Below are 22,647 nucleotides of genomic sequence, written 5' to 3' on the forward strand. Positions count from 1 at the left end.
TCTTGCCTGATAATTGTTTTGTTTAGGAGGTTAAACATAGGACCCCAATCCTTTATAGCTTGTAGGGTTTCTGCTCAGAAATCTGCTGTTAATCTGATAGGGTTTCCTTTATAGATTCCTGATGCTTTTGTCTCACAGCTCTTAAGATTCTTTCCTTAGTCTTGACTTTAGATAACCTGATGAGTATGTGCGTAGGCAATGACCTTTTTGCAATGACTTTCCCAGGTGTTCTTTGAGCTTCTTGTATTTGGATGTCTTCTCTAGCAAGGCCGGGAAGTTTTCCTCAATTATTACCTCAAATATGTTTCCCAAGCTTTTAGATTTCTCTTCTTCCTTGGGAACACCAATTATTCTTAGGTTTGGTCATCCGACATAATCTCAAATTTCTTAGAAGTTTTGCTCATTTTTTAAAATTCTCTTTTCTTTGTCTTTGATGAACTGGGTTAATTTGAAATCCTTGTCTTTGAGCTCTGATGTTCTTTTTCTACTTGTGTGATTCTATTGCTGAGACTTTCCAGTGCATTTCCAATTCTCTGAGTGTGTCCTTGATTTCCAGAAGTTGTAATTTTTATTTAGGCTATCTATTTCACTGGAGATTTTCCCCTTCATATACTGTATCATTTTTTAATTTTTTAAAAATTGGACCTCACCTTTCTCTGATGCCTCCTTGATTGGCTTAATAGTCGAATGACTGAATTCTTTTTCTGGCAATTCACAGATTTTGTCTTGGTTTGGATCCATTGCTGGTGAGCTGGTGTGAAAGTAGTGAAAGTATAGCTATTCCATAGAAAAAGTAGGGTGTTCCTGAAAGTAAGAGGAGGAAAGTGTCCACCCTAGGTACAATGATCATATATATGGGGAGATGTGCTCTGCTACAAGGGCCTGTGATATAGGATTAATTTTTTAATTACTATATTTTGCAAGAATGGATATTAATATTATCATTATTTTTGCAAGAATGGATATTAATATTATCATTATTTTCGAGTTGGAGTTTCACTCTTATTGCCCAGACTACAGTGCGATGGCATGACCTTGGCTCACTGCAACCTCTGCCTCCTGGGTTCAAGAGATTCTCCGCCTCAGCCTCCTGAGTAGCTGAGATTACAGGTGTGCACCACCGCATCTGGCTAATTTTTGTAATTTTAGTAGAGAGAGGATTTTACCATGTTGACCAGGCTGGTCTTGAACTCCTGACCTCAGGTGATCCACCTGCCTTGGCCTCTCAACATGCTGGGATTACAGGCGTAAGTGAGCTACTACACTCAACCTTTTAAGGGAAGGTTTTACAGCCTGATTCAGAGGAGAATCATGGGAGAAGGTCAGACAGACCATCTTGCTTCTGCTGTTTTCTCAAATGGCAAGATGCCATATTTTATGATAGTGTGTCATGAACCCTATCACAGCCAACAAAGAATAGATAACCTAATTTTCCCCAAGAGTCTGATAATGTTCAACTTTACCTGAGTTAACTCTGCTGGAAAACAGTGACAATTAAATATTCCCACACCCTTTAGTGTTCTAGGAAATGACTTCCTGCAAAGAGCCATCCTTCCCCATACGACTTAGATGAGACTCACAGATAGCCCCACCCCCTTGTTTGTCTAGACACAGACCCTCCAGGTGACGTGCTTTACAACTGATTAATTGAACTGTTTGTACCCATGACCAATTTGTACAGAATACCTGCTAATTTAACTTGACCAAGATTTAGTTAAGCTCTTTTCCCTCCCCTAGGTCCTTAAGTTTTGACCTATCTTTGGCTTGAGCCAGCAACAAGATGTAGATCAATCCCTCCTTGTTATAAGAACATAGGATGGTTAATTTTAGGTGTCAACTTGACTGGGTTAAGGAATACCCAGATAACTGGTAAAGCACTATTTTGGAGGTATGTCTGTGAATGTTTCTGGAAGAGATTGGCATTTGAATCTGTGTTCTGAGTAAGGAAAATGTGCCCTCACACAACATGGGTGGGTACCATCCAAAGGGCTGAGAGCCCAGGTAGAACAAAAAGAGAGAGTGAATTCACTCTCTCTCTCCTGGAGCTGGGACACCCATCTTCTCCTGGACCTGTGAGACAGGAATAGCACTGGGTAGTCACAGGAGTATGGAAAAACCCGAATAACAGCTAAAATAAGAACTAGGCAAAGAAACCATAGGGTAACAGAAAACTCAAAATAAAGGAGAGAAAATGGCCAAAACCGGGGTCAGGGTGACATGTCCGTGACTCTTCTTGGCAAACCCAAATAAGGGAGACAGGGGGTGGTAATGGAGGGAATAGGGTGGTGGGAGGAGTCCCTGAAATCCTTTCCTTTTCCAAAATACTAAATGATTATTCCACCCCATAATTAAAGAAACACCATAAAATTAGAAACTCATTGTGCATGACTCATTCTCATGAGCATGCCCACACTTATCTCTTAAGTGTGTACTTTTGTTTTACAATAAAAGCTTCTTGCCTTTTACTTCATTCTGACTTGTCCCTGAATTCTTTCTTGCAATGGTGTCAAGAAGTTGGAAACCAACTGGAGTTAGGGTCTCACCGGCATCTGGAGACCATTCTAAGCCCTCCGGCAACACTAGGACATTAGAACTCCAGGTTATTCAGCCTTCAGACTCTGGGACTTGCACCAGTGGCCTTCTCAGTTCTCAGGCCTTCAGACTTGGGCTGAGTTATGCCACTAGTTTCCCTGGTTCTCCAGCTCGCAGATGGCATAACATGGGATTTCTCAGCCTGCATAATCATGTGAGTCAATTTCCTTAATAAATCCCTCTTACATATCTATATATCCTATTGGCTCTGGTTCGCTGAAGAACTCTGGCTTATGTGGTCACTGGTAATCAGCTGACTTCAAGGAAAGACATTTCCTGATTAACTGTCCAATTATGACACCAGCTCATTCATTCCCTTACACCAATCTGCTCTAACCTTATTTATTCCTACCTATCAGACATACCCACCAGTGTGTCACGTCAATTTACCATTGCCATGGCAACACCCAGGAGTTACCACACCTTTCCACGGCAATGACCCAATGACCCAAAAGTACTACTCCTTCCCTAGAAAGTTCTGCATAAAATTCTTTTCTGCCTGACCTTTGATACTGTGAAAGTTGTCAAAATCAAAATGGAGTCATTTGTGTCAAGCCCTAACAAAAAATAATAAATAAATAAAACCAGGAGGTTAAGAAGGGAGGGACCTCATGCACACATGCCTATGTTATGAACTGTTACAAGAACTTTCTACACATAGATGCCCATAATGAGAACTTCTGACAAGGGCTTTCTAAGCTGCAGCTTGCTACATGAGTAAAAGGAAGCTACCTGGATGCACAAAGACACTTGCTTGACACACTCTGTCTGTTAATAAACTGGCATCAACTGCTGTGACTAGTCTTGCAACCAATATTCTCTTTGTTTCAAAACAAATTACCTATGTTTCCTTTTTGCCTTTAAAAACTTTCCTTCGCTTCAACTGATGTAATGCAGGTCTCAATTAATTGAATAACTGCCTTCGTTTTTTGCTTCTGTAATATGTTTTTCCCTGCACAGATTTTCTCCCACCCCATGAAATGCTTAAAAGGTAACTTAAGTCTTTGTTCAGGGCTCAGTCCTTTGGATGTTAATCCGACTGGGCTGGTGCACCTAAATAATAAATATCTTTCTCACCCCCATCGGTCTCTCTAATTTTTTATCAACCCCGCTACACAACCTCTATGCCAATGATCCGCATAGCCCCCATATTCTGGATTTGTGAGTCTCCTGTGCACTCTTGAATAAACTCATTATCTTTAGAGAGTCTGTCTGTTATTTGGGTTGACAAGATGTTTGTGGATCTTATAGTCTGAGCATTCTCTCTATTGCAATAGTCCTCCTCTCCCTATTGTAGTAGTACCTGTCTCCCATTTGCAATTGTCCTTTTGAATAAAGCCTGTCTTATCTATGTCTGAGTTTATTTTTTATTTGACAACTCAAGTAGCTTCACAGTGATGCGAGGCAAGCAAGCCCCAAAGTGGAGCTTAGCCCACGAGGGTTTCTGGCTTTGCCCAGGAAAGACTTCAAAGACAAGGCAGAGGTAGGAGGAAAAAACATCTTTGAAGAGGCGGTGTTACAGCTCTGTAACTGCTCCTGCAGAGGAGGGCTATCCTGTAGGCAGAGAGTAGAAGCTCAGGGCAGTTTTGCATTCATATTTACACCCATTTTTAATCGCATGCAGATTAAGAGGTGGCTTGTGCAGAACTTTCTAGGGAAGGAGTAGTACTTTGGGGTTATTGGGTTACTGCCATGGAAAGGTGCAGGAACTCCTGGGTGTTGCCACGGCAATGATAAATTGACATGGCACACTGGTGGGTGAGTCTGACTGAAAGCCGCATCCACCTGGCTCTGTTTTAGTTAGTCCTCAATCTGGTCGAGTGTCCGACCCCACCTCTGGAGTCAAGTCCTGTCTCCTACCTCAGCAGTTCCATCCCACTCCTATTGCAACAGGTTGGAGAGCACTGACTAGAGAGACAACCTGAATTTTCTAACTTGAATCTTCTAACCTGAATCGTATCTTCTATAAGCACCTCTCAAAAAAAAAAAAAAAAAAAAAAAAAAAAAGGAGTTGTAAAGAGACACTTTTACACTGTAAAAGAAGTAAAAGTTAAACACGTCAATATCTAAGACTTTAATTTTTTCTCCAACATTCTCTGAGGCCTTTCTGTGGATGGTAGATTGTTCTCCCACCCCCAAACACATTGCAGACTTTTAATTGCAATAGATAGGTCAGATGTAGGAGACCCAGGTAAGGAGGCATCGAGGTCAGAAAACCTCCGAGATTCCTAGAGCGGTCAGCGAGGGGCCTGCAAGGCGCCCGGGCGGCACTTCCGGGGCGGCCCATCTTCCCTGGGTACTTAAGCTCGCGGGAGGCCCTTGAGGGCAAACGCGTCGCGGTGGCGGTGTGTCGTTGCTGTGCGGGGCTGGGGGCCCCGTGGCCTCTGGTGAGCGAACGAGACCGGGGCCAAGGGGGCCTAGACTTGCCCGGGCTGCGGGCTGCGCTGGCGGCGGGGCCGGCTGGCGGGAGTGACTGGCGGGAATCCCCGCGGCCCCGGCCCGGCGCTTGGGTTTACTGTGCACTTGATGTAAGGGGAAAGTCGCTCGTCAGCTGCTTGAGGGTCTTGTTGTTAGGGTGAACTGGGGACTAGAAATGGGATGCGGGCGGGAGGAAAGTAGTGTAGGTGCAGGTGGCAGTCATAAGTGTCCCATAAGTCTGAATGTCTGAACTGTATAGATTTAAGGAGCATTAAAGAGGCAAAATAATAGCAAGTGCTTGTGTAGTGCTTAGCGTGGGCCAGACACTGTTCTAGATGCTTGTTTCATTTAATCCTGACAGCAGCCCTATGAGGTAGGTACTATTATTCCCATTAAGAAGAAATCAGAGGGGTTAATCTGCCTAAGCGCAAACAGCACGTAAGTGGCAGAACCAGCATGAAAATCCAGGCCCTGAGGCTTTTTTCAGGCTGTGTTACCAGCTCTTCTTCTCAAAGATGACTTTGAAGAGTAAGGGAGAGAGAGAAGGGAAGGACTGTCTCAGGTTTCTGGCTTGTGAGAGGATGGACGATGGTAGAGGAGAACGTAAGAGGAACAGTGGGACGCTTTAGAAGAAAGATGATCAGCTCAGCTTTGAACATGGTCAGTGATGTCACGTTACAGAAGACATTGGCTGATGTCTTTGGGGCTAAAGAAAAAGTTGATCAGATGTGAGATTTGGAAATCATAACTAATAGGTGATGGTTATGACCAAAAGAGTGCATGGCAGAACTTAGGGCAGAGACCACAAACTAGATGCCCATGGGCCAGATCAGATTTACTGATGTGCTTTGTTTATCCTGAACAGTAGTTTTGAAAAATTGAATTAGTCACCAGCTTTTCATCATTAGATGCTGTGTAAAAATCTAGATTTGTGGTGTTTCTTGGAAGGCTGGAAGATTTGGCAACACTTGGCTCACATTCTTGTAAGGCATTAGGCTAGAGTGAGCAGCAGGCGCCCCCTTAGAGGGGTGTGCACACTCCCGTTCATCGCCCTCCTCCCTGTTGTTTAATATAGTCCCATTCATTTCATTCCTTTATATTCCCTGCCTGGTCCCTAAGGCATGAGTCTTTAACCTCTGACTTAGATCTAGAGTGAGAGGAAGAAATTGGTTAAGAGAGAGTCCCAGGAACACTGTCATTCAAGAATATGGGAGTCAGTAAAGCAGTTTGGGGGAACATAGTGGTTTATATACTACATAAGAGTCAAATAGGGAGAACTGAAAAGCAACCCTTAGATTTGACGATTAGGAAAGATAGCGCTTGCATCTTCAGATTGTTTCTGTAGAGTGGTCGGGACTACAGACTGTGTGCAGTGAGTTGAGGAGTGCCTGAAAGATGAAGTACTTAAGTTGTTGTTGTTGTTGTTTTCTTCTAAGGTTTGGATGAGAAGAGAAGACAAGACATGTGGCCTGAGCTTGAGAGAAACAAGTCTCAAGAGAGGGTTGTTTTTAGAGTGCGTGAGGTTTGAGTATGGTTATAGGCAACCAGGAAAGACTCAGGAGACAGTAAGAGGCTGGTGGTGCAGGGCAGAGAGGAAGGGATAATTAGTGGAGTTTTCTGAGGGATCTGGAAGAATGGGATCCAGGGCTCCAGTGGGAGACATGGCTGTGAGCAAGGGAGACACCCGCTCCTTTGAGAGGTGTTCTTAATCAAGACCTCTTCAGTATCTTCATTCTCCTTCTACAGGTTGATCTCCACACACTACAGAAGTCACCTGCCATGAGAGGCCTCTCATCACTTGGGAGGGAACATAACAGTAATATTTATTTTTTTATTGTTTTGTTTTCTTTGAGATGGAGCCTTGCTCTGAGGCCCAGGCTGGAATGCAGTGACATGATCTTGGCTCACTGCAAACTCTGTCTCCTGGGTTCACGCCATTCTCCTGCCTCAGCCTCCCGAGTAGCTGGGACTACAGGCGCCCACCACCATGCCTGGCTAATTTTTTTGTATTTTACTAAGGGGTTTCACCATGTTAGCCAGGATGGTCTTGATCTGCTGATGTCGTGATCTGCCTGCCTTGACCTCCCAAAGTGCTGGAATTACAGGCATGAGCCACTGCACCTGGCCAAAAATAACATTTCTAACCAAATAGACACTGGACATAGAAAAAGCCACTGCTGGTAGGAACTTGAAAAGCAAAAGTGGGAGAACTGATGAGACCAACTTCCTATTTTTTTCTTGTGCTTTTTCTAAAATTTGCCTAAATATTAAGAAATTTTAGAGCCAATGATTTTCTCCCCTGAATGTTCTGGATTTTTCCCTCAGCCCTCCTCATTCCCCTCATCTCTGGTGGTAGCGACAGTGCCAGCTTCCCACAGTCACCTGTCCCTTGGCTCCTTATATTTAGTAGGAGTAGGAACCAAAACAAGCTCCATCAGTGGAGGTGAAGAAAAGAAAATCCCTGTGTGCTGTATTCTGGGGCTTCCTGCCTGTCAGGCCCAGTGCATATCGTTAGAGAAGATATGCAAAGGTTCTGTCTTCCCAGAATCAGGTTTTTTGTTTTTAGAATTTTTAGTAGTCATAGAGAAAATGAGGTTGAGAAGACACATGAGCCATCACCTTGTCCAGCAATGATGCTCTTGGGACCCACTGGCAGGACTGACAGGCAGCTAAGCAGGTAGATGTGGGGCCCACTGCTTATGCGTTCACCAGAGCAGCTGTGGATTTTATATCCTAGAATTTATAAAAGATTGCCAGATTCATTAAAAAGAAAAGAGGTCTTCTACTAAGCAAGGTTTTGGCAGACATCCAGCAGTTTTGGCCTCAGGCTGTCTTCTTAGAACTTGGGAGTCAAGGCCTGGCCTTGGATAGCTGGGCCAATTATGCTGGGGTACCCAGCTGGCATTTCTGTTTGTCAACAGTGGTTTCCGGTGTCTTTCTCGTTAGTTGACCACTCCCTGCCTGTCCAGGAGCCACAGAAGTTCAGGAGGTGTCCCAGGGCAGGCCCTCAACAGAGTGAGGGTAATGTTTACAATCATCACAATAACGGAAACCTTTTTCCTAGTGGCAGGACCAGGGACAGTAAAGGAGAAGAAGGACTACAGGGATGCCTGGGACTAGGTGAAGACCCAGGCCAGGGTAGCAGGGGGTGGGAGTTATCTCCAGACAGGCCTGTTGTCAATAGGCCAGGGAACACTTGACTTGCAGGAGGTGAACAATAGCCTAAAACCCCTTAAAGCACCAGTAACAATCTCTGGGATCTCTGTTGTTCAGACACCAGAGAAAACATCCCTATGTAAATTCTAGACCTTTTAAATAAAGTGTGAAGGTTTTAGTGTGGCATTCCAGGCCCTACCTGATTTGACTTTGGTTTCCCTTTCCAGCTTTGTTTCCCACTACACTCCAAATGACACTGACAGACTTCTCCCAACAATCTCTGCTTTTCCATTATTGTGCCTTTGCCCATCTTGCTTTCTTTACCTGGAAGAAAACCTCCATGCCTAACCTCCAAGCTTCCTACCCTTTGAAATCCTAGCTCCTTTCAAGACCCAACTGAAATGCCACCTCCCAGGAAGTCTTAGTTATTTGCTGTCAAGCCCTCTTGAGCTATAAGTTGTCTTTTCCTCACCAGCCTTCTCTTACCTCAATTCGACATGTACTTTAATTATCTCTTTACACAACTGTCACCCCACTGGACTTTTAGTTCCTGGGGGACAGGCAAGTCTTGGCTAGCTAATACTTTTTGTTAACCTGGATGAAAACTTGAGAGAGTTGTCTTGATCTCCTTCCCATCCTCAACATTCCCTGGGGAAAGAGGATAGGGACTTCTGTTCCTATAATGAACTTTAGTCTCCAATTTTTCTCTTCCTCTCCCTTGATTTCACAGTCCTCCACAGCTTGAGATAGGGCTGCTCTTGGAATTTTTTTCCTCAAGCCTCATTCTCCCTGAGGATTTTTTGAGGCTTGTTGACTGATATGGCCCCTACTAATATTGAGGCAAGGAGCAGACATGGGCAAAGGGGTGGGGTGCCAGAATGCCTTAGGGTCTTGCTAAGTGAGACAGTCGCATGATGGAGATTTGAGGGTGGTGTTATGAAGATCTCCAGGAAGGAGAAGACCTGGAGTCTGGGCCCACCTCTGCTCCCTACCTGCCTGCCATGGAATGTGGGCAGGTTGCTTTACTGCACCACATCTGGCGTCTAATCTGAAATGAAGGGAGAACGTCAACCCTCCTCTTCATCCCAGACTCTTAGACATGGGAGTTGAAGGTGATTTGGTACCCACTTCTTGTCTTCTGACCCAGAGGAAGTAGCATTTCTCCTCTGGGGTTTAGCCTAGTTCCCATAGGGCACCCTTAGAGAACCTGGATCAGGGCTGCTGGAGAGAAGTCAGAGGCAACAGCCTTAGAATTGAGCCTGGAATTTCTATCTCTATCTGGTGGCAGCAGCTCCTTAGCTAGGCCCCATTTGGCACCTGTTCTGAAACTGGAACTGGAAGCTAGAATTTGGTGGGGATGACCTGAGTACAGCCCCTGTCACCCTTGCCATTCAGGGTTGCCTGCTTTGTAGAGGCAGTGGGGTCTCTGCTGGCTCTCAGTGCTGGGGAGGGTCTGCAGCTTCAGGGATTTTACAGCATGGATAGCCCTAAGGGTCTTTACACTTTGGTATAAGATACTTTTCAGTCAGCTCTGGACAGTTGCAAAGTACATGTTCACTGCCCTGAGAACTCAAGAGGAGGATATACTATATTTGGGAGTCTCCCCAAATTCTGAGGCTTACCGTGCCTGAACAAATTGTTAAGTGGGCGAGTGGCTCTCTTCAGCAAGTATAGGGCCGACCTCAGTGATGATGGCACAGAGAATTTGAGGTTATGAGAGTTTATTCCAAAACAGGAATAAGAAAAGAGTTTATTTTTATTTTTATTATTATTAATTTTTTTTTTTTTTTTTTTTTTTTTTGAGACGGAGTCTCGCTGTGTCACCCAGGCTGGAGTGCAGTGGCGCGATCTCGGCTCACTGCAAGCTCCGCCTCCCGGGTTTACGCCATTCTCCTGCCTCAGCCTCCGAGTAGCTGGGACTACAGGCGCCCGCCACCTCGCCCGGCTAGTTTTTTGTATTTTTAGTAGAGACAGGGTTTCACCATGTTAGCCAGGATGGTCTCGATCTCCTGACCTTGTGATCCACCCGCCTCGGCCTCCCAAAGTGCTGGGATTACAGGCTTGAGCCACCGTGCCCGGCCTATTATTATTTTTTTTTGTAGAGAGAAATCTTGCTCTGTTGCTCAGGCTGGAATGCAGTGGTACAATCACAGCTCATTGCAGACTTGAACTCCTAGGCTCAAGTGATTCTCCCACCTCAGCTTCCCAAGTAGCTGGGACCACAGGTGCACACCACCGTGCATGGTTAATTTTTATTATTTTTTGTAGAGTTGGAGTCTTGCTATGTTGCCCAGGCAGATCTTGAATTACTGACTTCAAGTGATCCTCCTGCCTTGGCCTCCCAAAATGCTAGGATTACTGGCATGAGCCAAGAGAAGAGTTTTAAAGCAAAAATAGAGATTAGAGGAGGAGTGGAAAGGATGACAGGTGTTGAGGAAGAAAAAGGGAGAAATGGTAAGAGGAGGAAAGCAGAAGGGAACAGGAGAAGTGAGGGGAAGGAAATAATGCATAAGAAATGGGAAAAGGAAGAAGGGGAAGGAAGGGGGAAAAAAGCCCAGAAGGCTCTTTCCAAGCTCACTTTCAGCAGAAATATGAAAACTTTCCCTCAGGTCTGTACTTCTTGAGTTCCCTGTAATACAGGACAGCCTCCTGAGCTCCACCTTGGCTGTGTGAGAACCAAGCGGCACTCCCAAAGGTTGTCCAGCACTTTGTGGTGCAGCTTGGCTCAGAACCTGGATAAGGAAAGGTATGAGCAGTCCATGGAATCAGGCCATTCCCTGTCCCACATTGAGGGATCTTTATAACCCACCAGAGCGTCATGCTGAGGAAAAGGAACATTTTCATCCTCTGCAGTATCTCTGAATGCCAGACATTGCTGCCTCTCCCCTCTGCCCTTCCTGGCTGTCTGCTGACCTTTTGCAGTCACATTAGGAGTGTACACGTGCTATCGACATGTCAGCATCACAAATGTCTAGAGTATACATTAGTATCACTTAAAGATGTTTTGTCTCCACCATAGGAAACAGGTGACATTTCCGTTTTCTGTATCTTTTGTTAGATTATGAAACCAAATCAGATATCAAGGAGTCGGTTCCAAAGCAGGAAGTATCAGAAGAAACAGAGATACACTGAGCCACCTCCAGAGCACTCTGGAATAATGATTCCCAAGAATGCAAGATTGGAGCACTCAAAAATTGGGAAGACAGTTTGAATATTCCTCAGAGAGATCCTTCCAGGGAGATGCTGAGGACGAGGACTAGAAGTATAAAGCCAGCAGAATTCAAGGATGTAAAAATCTCCCTAGAGAAGGAAAGCCAGAAAGGTAAAGAATTTGATAACTTCTTTAATCTAGGCTCAAAAAGTATTTCACATTCGAGAATTCACAGGGAGAACAAGGGGCCAGTTTCAGAAGCCAAAATACAAGTCACAACTTATGAAAGGCTTCAGAGTGTAGCCCCTCTGGCAGCCAGGTTTAGAGAAGCCCTAGAGGGGAAAGGAAGTGCAAAGAGGCATCAGGGAAGCCAGGCAGGACCCAGAGCGAGGAGAAGGAAGAGAGTTTCCAGAGGTGTTGCCTTCAGAGACAGCAGTGCCCTTGACGAGGAAAGAGGGCAACAAAACTACCCAGGAGAGAAACGCTTTATCTGTAAAGAGTGTGGAAAAGCCTTTGGTCAGAGTGCAAACCTCATCGTGCACCAAAGAATCCACACAGGGGAGAAACCTTTCCTATGTAATAAATGCAGAAATGGCTTCAGACAGAGGTCACACCTCATACGACATCAGAGGATCCACACTGGTGAGAAACCCTATGAATGCCAGGAATGTGGGAAGACCTTGAGCCAGAGCTCAAATCTCATAGTTCATCAGGGCATCCACACTGGGGAGGAATCTTTTGAATGTAGTGAGTGTGGGAAAGCCTTCAGCCGGAGTTCAGGCCTCACTGTCCATCAGAGGATCCACACGGGGGAGAAGCCATTTGAGTGTAATGAATGCAGCAAAGCTTTCAGTTGTAGCTCATACCTTATTGTGCATCAGAGAATTCACACAGGGGAGAAACCGTATAAGTGTAATGAGTGTGGAAGAACCTTTGGCCAGAGCTCCCATCTTATTCTCCATCAGGCAACTCATGCCCGGAAGAAACCTCAGCTGGCTACTTGGGTTAGGGCCCATTGTTAATGGGGCAGAGTTGAATGGTCATGTTATATGCTTGCCTTCACCCAGGTCAGCATCTCATAAATACTAGGAAGTATGTGAGAGGTCATGGACTCTTCACTGCTGGAAATCTGGGTCCACAAACTCACTCTGCTTGTATAGTGTTTTATTCACTTGCCTTATTTTTGTATGTGTGCCTCAAGTCAGATTTGGAGTTCCAAGAGGTAGATGCCAGGTCCTGTCTTCTGGTTTGATTGACAGGAAACCGAGGAGCTCTTCATTTCTACAAAGTTGATTAAATGTTAATTCATTGAGAAATTCCTCGTATCAAGAAACTCTTAATCTGATAATCTTGCAAGATCCCACCTGCTTTGAAGATTTGTAATTTTTCCAGCATAACTCCAGCACATTAAAGCTTACTGTACTTTTCAATGTTATTTCAAGCAATGACCAAAACAGCGAAGGATACATAGGATGATAGAGTCATCAATCAAAGGAACCCTACCAGACCAGAACTGCAGACCAGAGTTAACAAGATGAAGTATTAAACCCTGTCCATAGGGCTAAGGAGTCTGAACCTCTCAGAACAGAAGTGTTCTGTCAGAAACATTGCAGTCCTTGACCATTAGACATGCTAGAGGGGTGTCTTTAAAATTATCCTTCTCTCTCATCTTCAGTCGCTAGCTGCTCAGGGCTGAGATCCTAGTCTTAGGGCCTGTTCTCTTCTCTCTAGACCATATAGCTTGACTTTTCCTTACAAGGAAATAAAACAGATCATGTGTGTGTATAAAATTAAAAAGTAATATCCTAATCATCTGCCACTTACACAAAAAGAGATTTATTACCTTTAGACTAAAGGAAAAATATAATAGGAATGCAATATGTCTCAGTATGTGCAGTCATGTGCCACATAATGATGTTTACAACAGACCACATATTTGATGGTAGTCTTATAAGGTTGTAATGGAGCTGAGAAATTCCTGTGGCCTAGTGACTCTGCAGCTGTCGTAATGTGGCAGCACAATGCAGTACTCACATGTTTGTGGTGATGCTCGTGTAAACAAGCCGACCATGCTGCCAGTGATATAAAAGGACAGCACATGCAGTTATGTACAGTGCATAATACTCGATAATAAAGACTGTGCTACTGGTTTATGTATTTACTGTACTTTTCATTATTTCAAAGTGTGCTCCTTCCACTTATTTTTTTCAAAGTTTACTGTAAAACAGTATGCTGTGTTTGACCAGCAGCAGCCTCATATATCTCATGTTTACCACATCTCTTGACTGCATCATTTCCTTTTGTGCTTGATTTAATCTCATATTTTGTTCATCATGTCCCCTAAGCATTCAAAATCCATGGCTAATTTTGCCAGTAAGAGGCTGTGTTGAGTAATTGACCTGGAAACAAAATTAGAAGTGATTAAGGACTGTGAAGGTGGAAAATCAGGGATGGTTATTGCTTACCAGTCAGGCATGTCCCATTTTACCATAGCTGCCATCCTAAAGTACAAGAGCAAAGTGATAGAAACTATTAAAGGATCTGCTTCATTGAAGGCAATGAAACTAATAAAAATTTGAGAAGGGCCAATATCAGATATGGATAAACTTCTAATGACCTATATTGAAGACCAGACACAGAAGCATGTCCCTCTCAGCACTGTGACAATCACAGCTAAAGCAAAAAGCTTGTTTGTTATGTTGATAGGAAAGGCTGGACCTGACTATATTGTTGAATTTATTGCTAGCTCTGAGTGGTTTAAACGATTCAAGAATTTTTATTCATTACACAATTGTGAAAGTGAGTGGTAAGTCTATGAGTACTGATGTGAAGGCAGCTGAAGAATTTTTGGAAACTCTAGGTAAGCTGATTGTGGAGGAAAATTACTTCCCAGAGCAAATGTTTAATATGGATCAAACCTCCCTATTCTGGAAACAGATGCCTGAAGGGACTTTCATCCATAAGGAGGCCAAGTCAATGGCAGGTTTCAAGGCTTTGAAGGACTGGATAACAGTGTTTGGGGGCAATGTTGTTGCCCACAAATTGAAACCCTTTGTGATTTGGTACAGTGAAAACCCCAGGGCCTTCAAGCATATCAGTAAGCGCACACTGCCAGTGTACTACAGGAGCGATAACAAGTCATGGATGACCCAGCTTCTCTTCCAAGATGCCCTCCTGAATTGCTATTTCAGTGAAATGGAGTACTGTTTGGAGAATAACATACCTTTCAAGATTTTGCTTATTGTTGATAATGCTCCTGTACATCCTTTAGGTGATCTTTGTCTTAATATCAAACTGGTGTTTCTCCCTTTAAGCATCACCTCTTTGATCCAACCAGTGGATCAAGGAGTTAGAGCAGTTCTGAAGGCCCACTACCTAAGAAGGACATTTCCCCAGGCTGTTGCTGCTGTTATCTGAGGGAGACACTGAGAAGACACTGATGCAATTCTGGGAGGATTACAGCATCTAAGACTGCATCAAGAACCTTGCTTGGGCTTAGGATGATGTCACCAATATGTGTATGAATGGCATCTGGAAGAAGACACTCGAGGTTTGTTCATGACTTCAAAGGATTTGCCACGGATGACCAGGTTGCAAAAATTCACAAGGCTGTGGTTGAGATGGGAAGCAGCTTTAACCTGGGTGTGAATGAGGATGACACTGAGGAGCTCCTAGAGGTGGTTCCTGAGGAATTGACTAATGAGGAGTTGTTAGAAATGGAACAGGGACACAGCTGAAGAAGAGGCAAGAGAAAAGGAAACTGCAGAAAACCACCATCAAGAAAATTCGCAGTAGGGAGGTTAGCAGAAGCTTTTGCAGACCTCAAGAAACTCCTTAAAAAGTTTGGGCTGGGCACGGTGGCTCATGCCTGTAATCCCAGCACTTTGGGAGGCCATGGCGGGCAGATCACAAGGTCAGGAGTTCGAGACCAGCCTGACCGACATGGTGAAACCCCATCTTTACTAAAAATAAAAAATAAATTAGCTGGGTGTGGTGGCATGCACCTGTAATCTCAGCTACTAGGGAGGCTGAGGCAGGAGAATCACTTGAACCTGGGAGTCAGAGGTTGCAGTGAGGCGTGATTGCACCACTGCACTCCAGTCTGGGTAACAGAGCAAGACTCTTATCTCAAAAAAAAAAAAAAAAAAATTGAAAACATGGACCCCAACTCCCAAAAGGTTTTCCTTAATAGAGAGTAATGTTCATGGTGCATTATCTGTTTACTGGCAAGTCTATGATGAAAACAGGAAAGCAAGCAAACCACCATAGACATATTTCTGAAAAGAGGGACACCTCCTTAAGAAGAGTCCCAGGCAGGTCCTTTGTGAGTATTTCAGAAGGGGGCATTGCTATCATAGGAGATGACAGCTCCATGCTTGTTACTGCCCCTGAAGACCTTCCAGTGGGACAAGATGTGAAGGTGGAAGATGATGATACTGATGATCCTGACCCTGTGGATGCCTAGGCTAACATGCTTGTGACTTATTTTTTAACAAAAAGTTGAAGTAAATAATTTAAAAATAGAAAAATGCTTATAAAATATTTTTGTATAGCTCTTCAGTGCATTTGTGTTTTAATCTAAGTGTTATTACAAAAGTCAGAAAATTTTAAAAGTTTAGAAACTAAAAAGTTACATTAGGTTAACTTATTGAAGAAAAATTTTTAAGTAAATTTAGTGTACTCTAAGTGTACAGTATTTGTAAAGTCTACAGAAGTGTACAGTAGTATCCTAGGCCTTCACATTCACTCACCGACTCATCCAGGACAACTTCCAGTCCTGCAAACTCCGTTCATGGTAAATGTCCTATATAAGCATACTATTTTTTTTTTTTTTTTTTTTTTTGACTTTAAGAAAAAAGTCTTTACTTCATCATTTATAGAATTAACAAGCTGCTCAGGGTGTATTTTGTAGCTACAGCACTGATACCTGCATTAACAAATACTGTCAAAACACAATGGACCTAAGTACAAAACTTCCCTGAAAAATCCTAATACTTTTATTATCAGTAGCAAAGGTTTAAGCCTGAGGAAAAAAGGGTACCTCTATATATTGGCAACTTTGAGTTCTGTAGATTAACAAGCAGACTTGGGTCTCCTGTGATTGGCTAATGGTCTCCATCTCCCAGCAGACTTAATTCAGGTTTTGCTTCTGCTACATCCCGCCAGTAAGGAAGCAACAAAGGCAGAGAAGAGACCTTTTTCTCTATCAAAGGCCAGAGATGCGAGAACAAAAATTCATTCCCCTTTGGAGACAAATGTAGTCCATCTGATAAATAAGATGAGAAGTCCTGGCTGTCCTGCATCAGGGTCCACAGGTCAAGTACGTCAGTCCCACAGTCTTGGGCCACTTGTAAACACGCATTAGCATATTCACCAACAACAGAGTTCAGGCGATTTAGTTTGCAACCTTGTATGATGCACTCTTTTCCCCAGGCTGTTTCACAAAGTGGGGTCGGCGTGATGAGAATGACTCGATTCTCAGGGATGTCCACAGACTTCAGGTACTGCACCATGGTCTTTAAATTCGTAGCATACTCCTCCAGGGGAATGTGCTGCTTGGGATTCTCATCTTTTAATGCACTGTCATTGGCCCCAAAGAAAATTGTAACTGCTACTGGGATGTCCAAGCTATTTCCTTTCCTGATTAATCTCGGAAGGATAATTTTGGCCCATCTGGTATTGTAACCTGAGAATCCACGATTCAGAACATCACATTTTCTGACCAGCTTGTCAGCCAGCGATGCTCCCCATCCACCCTGCTGGAAGGAAAACTGGGTGATGGAGTCCCCGAAGAGCAACAAGCCAGGCCAGAGCACGGCGCTCCCGCAGCCCGCGGCCTCGCACAGCGCCATGGAGCCGCCGGTCGGGGCGGGGCGGAGCCCACTATTTTTTATCTTTCGTACCATATTTTTACTGTACCTTTTCTAAGTTATTTTTAGATACACAGATACCATTTTGTTACAATTGCCTACAGCATTCAGTACAATAATATGCTGTACAGGTTTGTAGTCTAAGAGCAGTGGGCTGTACCACATAGTTAGGGTGTAGTAGGGTGTATACCATATAGCCTAGGACTATACCGCAGAGCCTAGGATGTACTTACACATGCTATCTAGGTTTGTTTGAGTATACTCTATGATATTCACGCAACAGCGAAATCACCTAACAATGCCTTTTTCAGAACTCTCCATTGTTATGCAGCACAGGACTGTATTGTAATGCTGGTTGCTGCCCACTGCTATGAGTTCAGCCCTCCAGTTAAGTCAGGAACTAGTCCTCTCTGGGGTATGGATCTATAGTGCCCACCACTAGAGGGTCAATTTTAGAGCTTTTTAACAAACTGGAAGGTTGACTTTCAAAATGTCTCCAGCTACTTCCAGGTCAATTCCAGCATGAGATATACTTTATCTTTCAATCACTAGTAGGCAAAGAGGGGGTGCTAGGAATCAGTCACTGGCTTGACTTCCGGCAACAAGGAAAGCCTGAGGTGAATTACAGTTGCAACATCTGTCAGCTCAAGCTGCATGGCATCCGTCACAGGGAGTTGAAATTTCAAAGTATAATTTTTTAAGTATAAGAATAAAAAACGTCCATCTAAAGTATAAGAAAATCCTTATTTCTTGCCAAATCCAATCCCCCTTCTTTGGGCAAACACCAGGACCCTTTCCCTTGTTAAAACAGCCTATTTTAACATAGGCAAGGTGTAGGGTGTGCACAGAAACCCAGACATTCATGAAAGCAACTGCTAATCTTGTGTGTTTACACAATAAGCATCTGAAATGAGCTGTGTGGCTTCTTGGCTTGGGTTTGCATGAGACTTAGCATCTGTGTGAAACTGCTAGTTGTCTTGGGCAGACACCTAGCTAAGGATTGGAGGCCTGAAAATGAAGGGAAGTGACTTTTTTACTAGGACGAAAGTAAAGTAAAAAGGGTTTTGCTTTGGATATAAGGGCAAAGCAGAACTAAGTGGTGAAAGGACCAAAACACCTCTGCCTGGATGGAGACAGTGGCCAGGGAAGTGACCACTGCAGCTGTGCATGGCTCAGTGTGGGCTACAGGTGGAGTGTCAGGGAGACAGTAAATTGGTGTTGGCTGTGGTGTCCAGACTCAGCAGCCACTCAATGCCCATAGCCCAGTCCCTTCTCCACCACTTACTGCATACCTATGGGCAAACTTCTTAACCTCTCTGTGCCTCACTGTCCCTGTCTATAAAATGGTCGTATTAACAATCTAAGGGATGCAGTGAGGATTGAATAAAACACATTAAGAAAAGCACTGCACAGAATTTAAGTGCTTAACTACTGTATAAAATAAAACAAGTATTAATTTGCTTTCCTGCTCTGAGACACGGCCCAACAGTATCTTGTCTCTAGGGCAGGGCAGCAGGGGATAACCTGTACAGCCAGAGAAACTGAAATTACCAGGTTTCTCTGGAGGTGGGTGTTGGGGGATCCCAGGGACTGAATGAAGTTAATGTCTGCTGGAAGATGGGAAGGGCCAAGGGTTTACTCTCCCACTCATTTTAGAGGAGCTGCGCCATTCAGGGAAGTGGCAGAGGTAGAAATTAGAGAGTATGAGAGAAATCCATGTCCTACCAGAGGCCAAGCAGGTCTGGGTAGAGACTGGTCTCTGCCCCACAGAGTTATTCTTTGACTCTCCACTCCTCGGCCTGCGTATTGGTTATTCTTGTCTGTACCCCAGATCCATCATCTACCTCTTTGCCCTGGGGGAGAGATCCCTATGGGCGGTATCACCCTGGGTCCCTTAGTTCTGGCTTCCTAGTGGGATGCACTGGTATGTCAGAGGGAGGCATGAGAATGGGATGGGGTACTTCTGTCTGCTACCATGGTTCTGGTAGTGGCTGTGCCCCTCTGTAACCACAACTTCATGGCTCCAGGTACACCATTTCCTCCCGTGCCCCTTCAAGCTAGGAGTGGCAGAGGCTCTAGTTCTTGCTGCTATCTTGTGTCTCCCCATCCCCTCCACAAACCTCTGTAAATCACCCTTTCATTAAACTCTTTCCTTCCTGCCAGGTCCCAGCAGACTGATAATTGCTGGCAACTAGAGGATCTGGAGAGCTGCACTGTATATTTACTAGACCAGGCTGCATGACATTTTAAGCTAAGCACTGCTTAGTGATGGGGGAAGCACAGACCTGTTCTTTAACAAAACATCCACATTGCAAAAGGAGCCAGTGCTAGGAAGGGTTTCAGACTCACTGGACCTTACATCTCACACATCATGAACATTAGCAAGCACCCAGAGTGTCACTGGTATGCCTTCCATCTATCAAGCGAAGACAGTACACTGTTCCCAACACGCTTCATGTTTTCCAGACAAGTCCTTCTTCTAGACACAACTCCTCTCCCATCAGGTTTTGGGACTCCTACTCACCCTTTGAGGTTGGCCTGAATGCCACTTTTTTCACGACCCAACCCAAATCAAAGCAGCATCCACCCTCGTCTGAACTTCCCTGCAATTATCCTCAGCTGTCCTGCCACTCAGCAGGTTCTGCCTTGTGGTGGTCTTACTTCCCCTGCTGGATTGTGTTAAGAGAAGGACCAGGTCTCATTCCCTGTGGGCCCCTTAGTTCACCTAGCAAGGTGCCTTTTACATAAAAGGTGCTCAGTAAATTGCTGAATAGACAATGACTAAAAAGCATCTTTGGCCTACTTCAGCTGAGCAAGGTAACCTGTTGTAGGTACCAAAGTGTGAGAAGAGCCAGCTGAATTTCCCCACCTGCCTCCCACGCGGTCTCCCTTGTCTCCTTTTCCTCCTCTTTGCCCATCTATCCTGAGTTCCCATCAGCTTCATTCTCCCAACACCTCCCTCCTCCGTCTATTAGTCCTCATTCTGACAATGGCTTCAAAGCTCTGAAATCACAGGTGAAAGAGAGAAGAGCTCAAAGCCCCTCATGTCCAACTCCTGTCCTGCACAGGTGTGGAAAGTGATGCTCAGTGGCTCACACAGGGTTAACCTGGTACAGGAAGCCCAGTACTGTGGGCAGGGCTTGGCCTTGGTTGGTACCACCCACACACCGGGGCTTTTGTCCTGAAACTTCTCACCTCCCCATGTGTATGTCAAGCCTGCCACTCTTAGTGATTGCACAGCCACTCTCCCCCCTCACTGGGGCCCACCTGGAGGCATTCCTTGTTTGCTTGGTCCCCTCCCTGGGCTGTCCCTCATCCACCTACTGCCAACCCATTTTCCCAGAGCTGACCCACTAAAGCTTCACCCATCTTTCCCTCCCTGTTGATCTTGCTATCTCTGCACACACTTCAGCACTGTAATCTCAGCTTGTCACCTAGTGTCCTTTACTCATTTGTGTGTTTACTGTGTATGTATCTTTTCTCTCCAAAGACACTGGGAGGCCCTTACAGGAGCCTACCATAACCTGAGAGCTAGGTTGATGACAAGGGCTCAGCTTGCTCTTATGTGGATTCAGTTCTGGACCTGAAGCCCTGACCCATCAGCACTGGGCTCTGGCCGGGGAAGTTGGCTGGTGTTTTTTCCAGGCATGGTCCCAGATACCAGGCACTAGGCAACCATGAGGGACCTTTTAGGACATGCTCTGCCTCTGACTGGTTGGGTCATCTCAGAGAATTTGCAAAACTCTGAGTTGATTTCCTTGCCCTGGAAAGGTGGGAGCCCTGGCCAAAGGCCTTTCCATACTGGGTGCAGCAATAGGGCTTCTCCCCCGTGTTGCTCTACAAGTGAACCAGGAAGCACGAGCTGCAGCTGAAGGTCTTGCCACCCTCCAGGCACATGTGTGGCTTCTCCCCTGTGTGCACAACGAGGCTTGGTCCCTGACTGAGGGCCTTGCCACATGTGCCACAGACAAATGGCTTCTTCCCCATGTGTACCCTCTTGTGCTAGGTCAGGTGGGAGCTCTGCATGAAGGCCTTGCCACACTACCCACACCCACACGGCTTCTCCCAGGTGTGGATTCTCTGATGTACGATGAAAGTGGAACTCTGGCTGAAGGCCTTCCCATACACAGTACATGCTTAGAGATTCCTGCTAGGGGCAGCCAGGCTGGAGTTGTGGCGGACCTCTTTCCTCAGTTCCTTACAGTTCCGGCCTCTGTCTCCTGGGAGACATCTTTTCTTTCGTTGTGGCCTGCCTGGTGTCTGGCTTGTCTCTCCTCACTTGCTTGTCTGCAGGCTGTTCTGAATGCTCTCTTCCCCTACTCTCCACTTTTCATGCTTCCGGTCTTCCAGAGAATTCTTCTTTCACATTTGTTTTTTCCAGAATCAAATCTTCCTTTTCAACTTCGGTCTTGATATCTAAACAAGACATAGAAGATAAAAACAGATATAACAAAAGCAAATAAAAATAGAAACAGCTTTATATTCTAGATGGGAAACATGAGACTATAGTGGGATTTGAGGGAATTCAATAAGTAACACCCTTCTCTTCAGAGGCAATATAGCATTGAGACAAGGGGTGTGGTCTCTGGGGCCATACTGTCTGAGACCAAATCCTGTTTTTGCCATGAACAGTTATGTGACCTTTCTGTGCCTCAGTTTCCTACCTGTAAAATGGGTTAATACTAGTACCTATGTCATAGTGATGTAAGAATTAAGTCAATGTACATAAGTACAATATATATGAAGTGTTTAGCTAGGTGTTAGGTATTATTATAATTTTATACTCAATACTTGAACCAACTGAGAAATAAGATGGGGAGACCAACATATCACTTATATTACTGAAAGCCTGATGTTGGTGAATGTGGCTGTATCTGCAGGCAAGTGGGGTTATGAATCCCAGGATTAGGCAGCATTAGCCACCCAAGGACATAGTGCTGGTTGCCATGGGTTTGCTCCTGAAACACTTGCAGCACAAAGGGCCAGGGTGGAATGCATGGTTTCTGTGAAGATGCCAGACCCCAAGGGAGAGGTGGGAGGTGGACTGGCTTTCCAAAACTCACCAGTCAAATAAAATCCCTTTTTGTAGTGTGGCAAGAGTGTGTAAGGATCAGAGTAAGCCCCCAAGTGTTACACCAGTGAGCTTGCTGAAATATCAGGGGGAGGAAGCAGAGTACTTACAATCACAATTGTCCTGTATGTATACTATGGTTTCAGAGCATGGATAGAGAAAAAGAAAAGAGAGTGTAGTAAAAAAACAAAACAAAACAAAAACAACAACAAAAAAAACATGCATTCTGGGAAAGAGCCAGGGATGTCACTGTCACCAAACATTTGTCTGGTAAGGGCAATGCCTGCACGCATAAAGACAGCCAAGCTGAGAGGGGGAGACAGAGACGCCTTGGAAACTGGCCAAGGCAGCAAATGGTGGTCAGAGATGGGCTAGGCTGTGGACAGTGG

General features: G+C 44.8%; 2 protein-coding genes and 1 pseudogene across 3 annotated transcripts in view; 1 reads left to right on the forward strand and 2 right to left on the reverse strand.

Moving 5' to 3' along the window:
• The first annotated feature begins 4,873 nt into the window (after positions 1-4,873).
• On the forward strand, positions 4,874-16,701 carry LOC103227501 (uncharacterized). 2 transcript variants are annotated; one of them, XM_007983895.3, is made up of 2 exons: positions 4,874-4,979; positions 11,225-16,701. In XM_007983895.3, the coding sequence occupies exon 2, from the start codon at positions 11,407-11,409 to the stop codon at positions 12,337-12,339; it is 933 nt and encodes a 310-aa protein (XP_007982086.3). In that variant the 5' UTR covers positions 4,874-4,979; positions 11,225-11,406; the 3' UTR covers positions 12,340-16,701. The 2 variants fall into 2 exon arrangements, with proteins under 2 accessions (XP_007982086.3, XP_072866397.1); XM_073010296.1 differs by lacking the exon at positions 4,874-4,979 and adding an exon at positions 6,741-6,826.
• Positions 16,279-17,223, reverse strand: LOC140709864 (isoamyl acetate-hydrolyzing esterase 1 homolog pseudogene; annotated as a pseudogene).
• ZNF35 (zinc finger protein 35) overlaps positions 16,279-22,647 on the reverse strand; it is a 32,297-nt gene continuing 25,928 nt past the window's right edge. Inside the window, exon 5 of the transcript XR_012090653.1 lies at positions 16,279-21,603. The gene's annotated coding sequence lies outside the window, so the exon portion shown is untranslated. The remainder of the gene's footprint in view (positions 21,604-22,647) is intronic.

Source organism: Chlorocebus sabaeus, chromosome 22 (assembly GCF_047675955.1).
Source record: "Chlorocebus sabaeus isolate Y175 chromosome 22, mChlSab1.0.hap1, whole genome shotgun sequence".
NCBI classification, from domain to species: domain Eukaryota; kingdom Metazoa; phylum Chordata; class Mammalia; order Primates; family Cercopithecidae; genus Chlorocebus; species Chlorocebus sabaeus.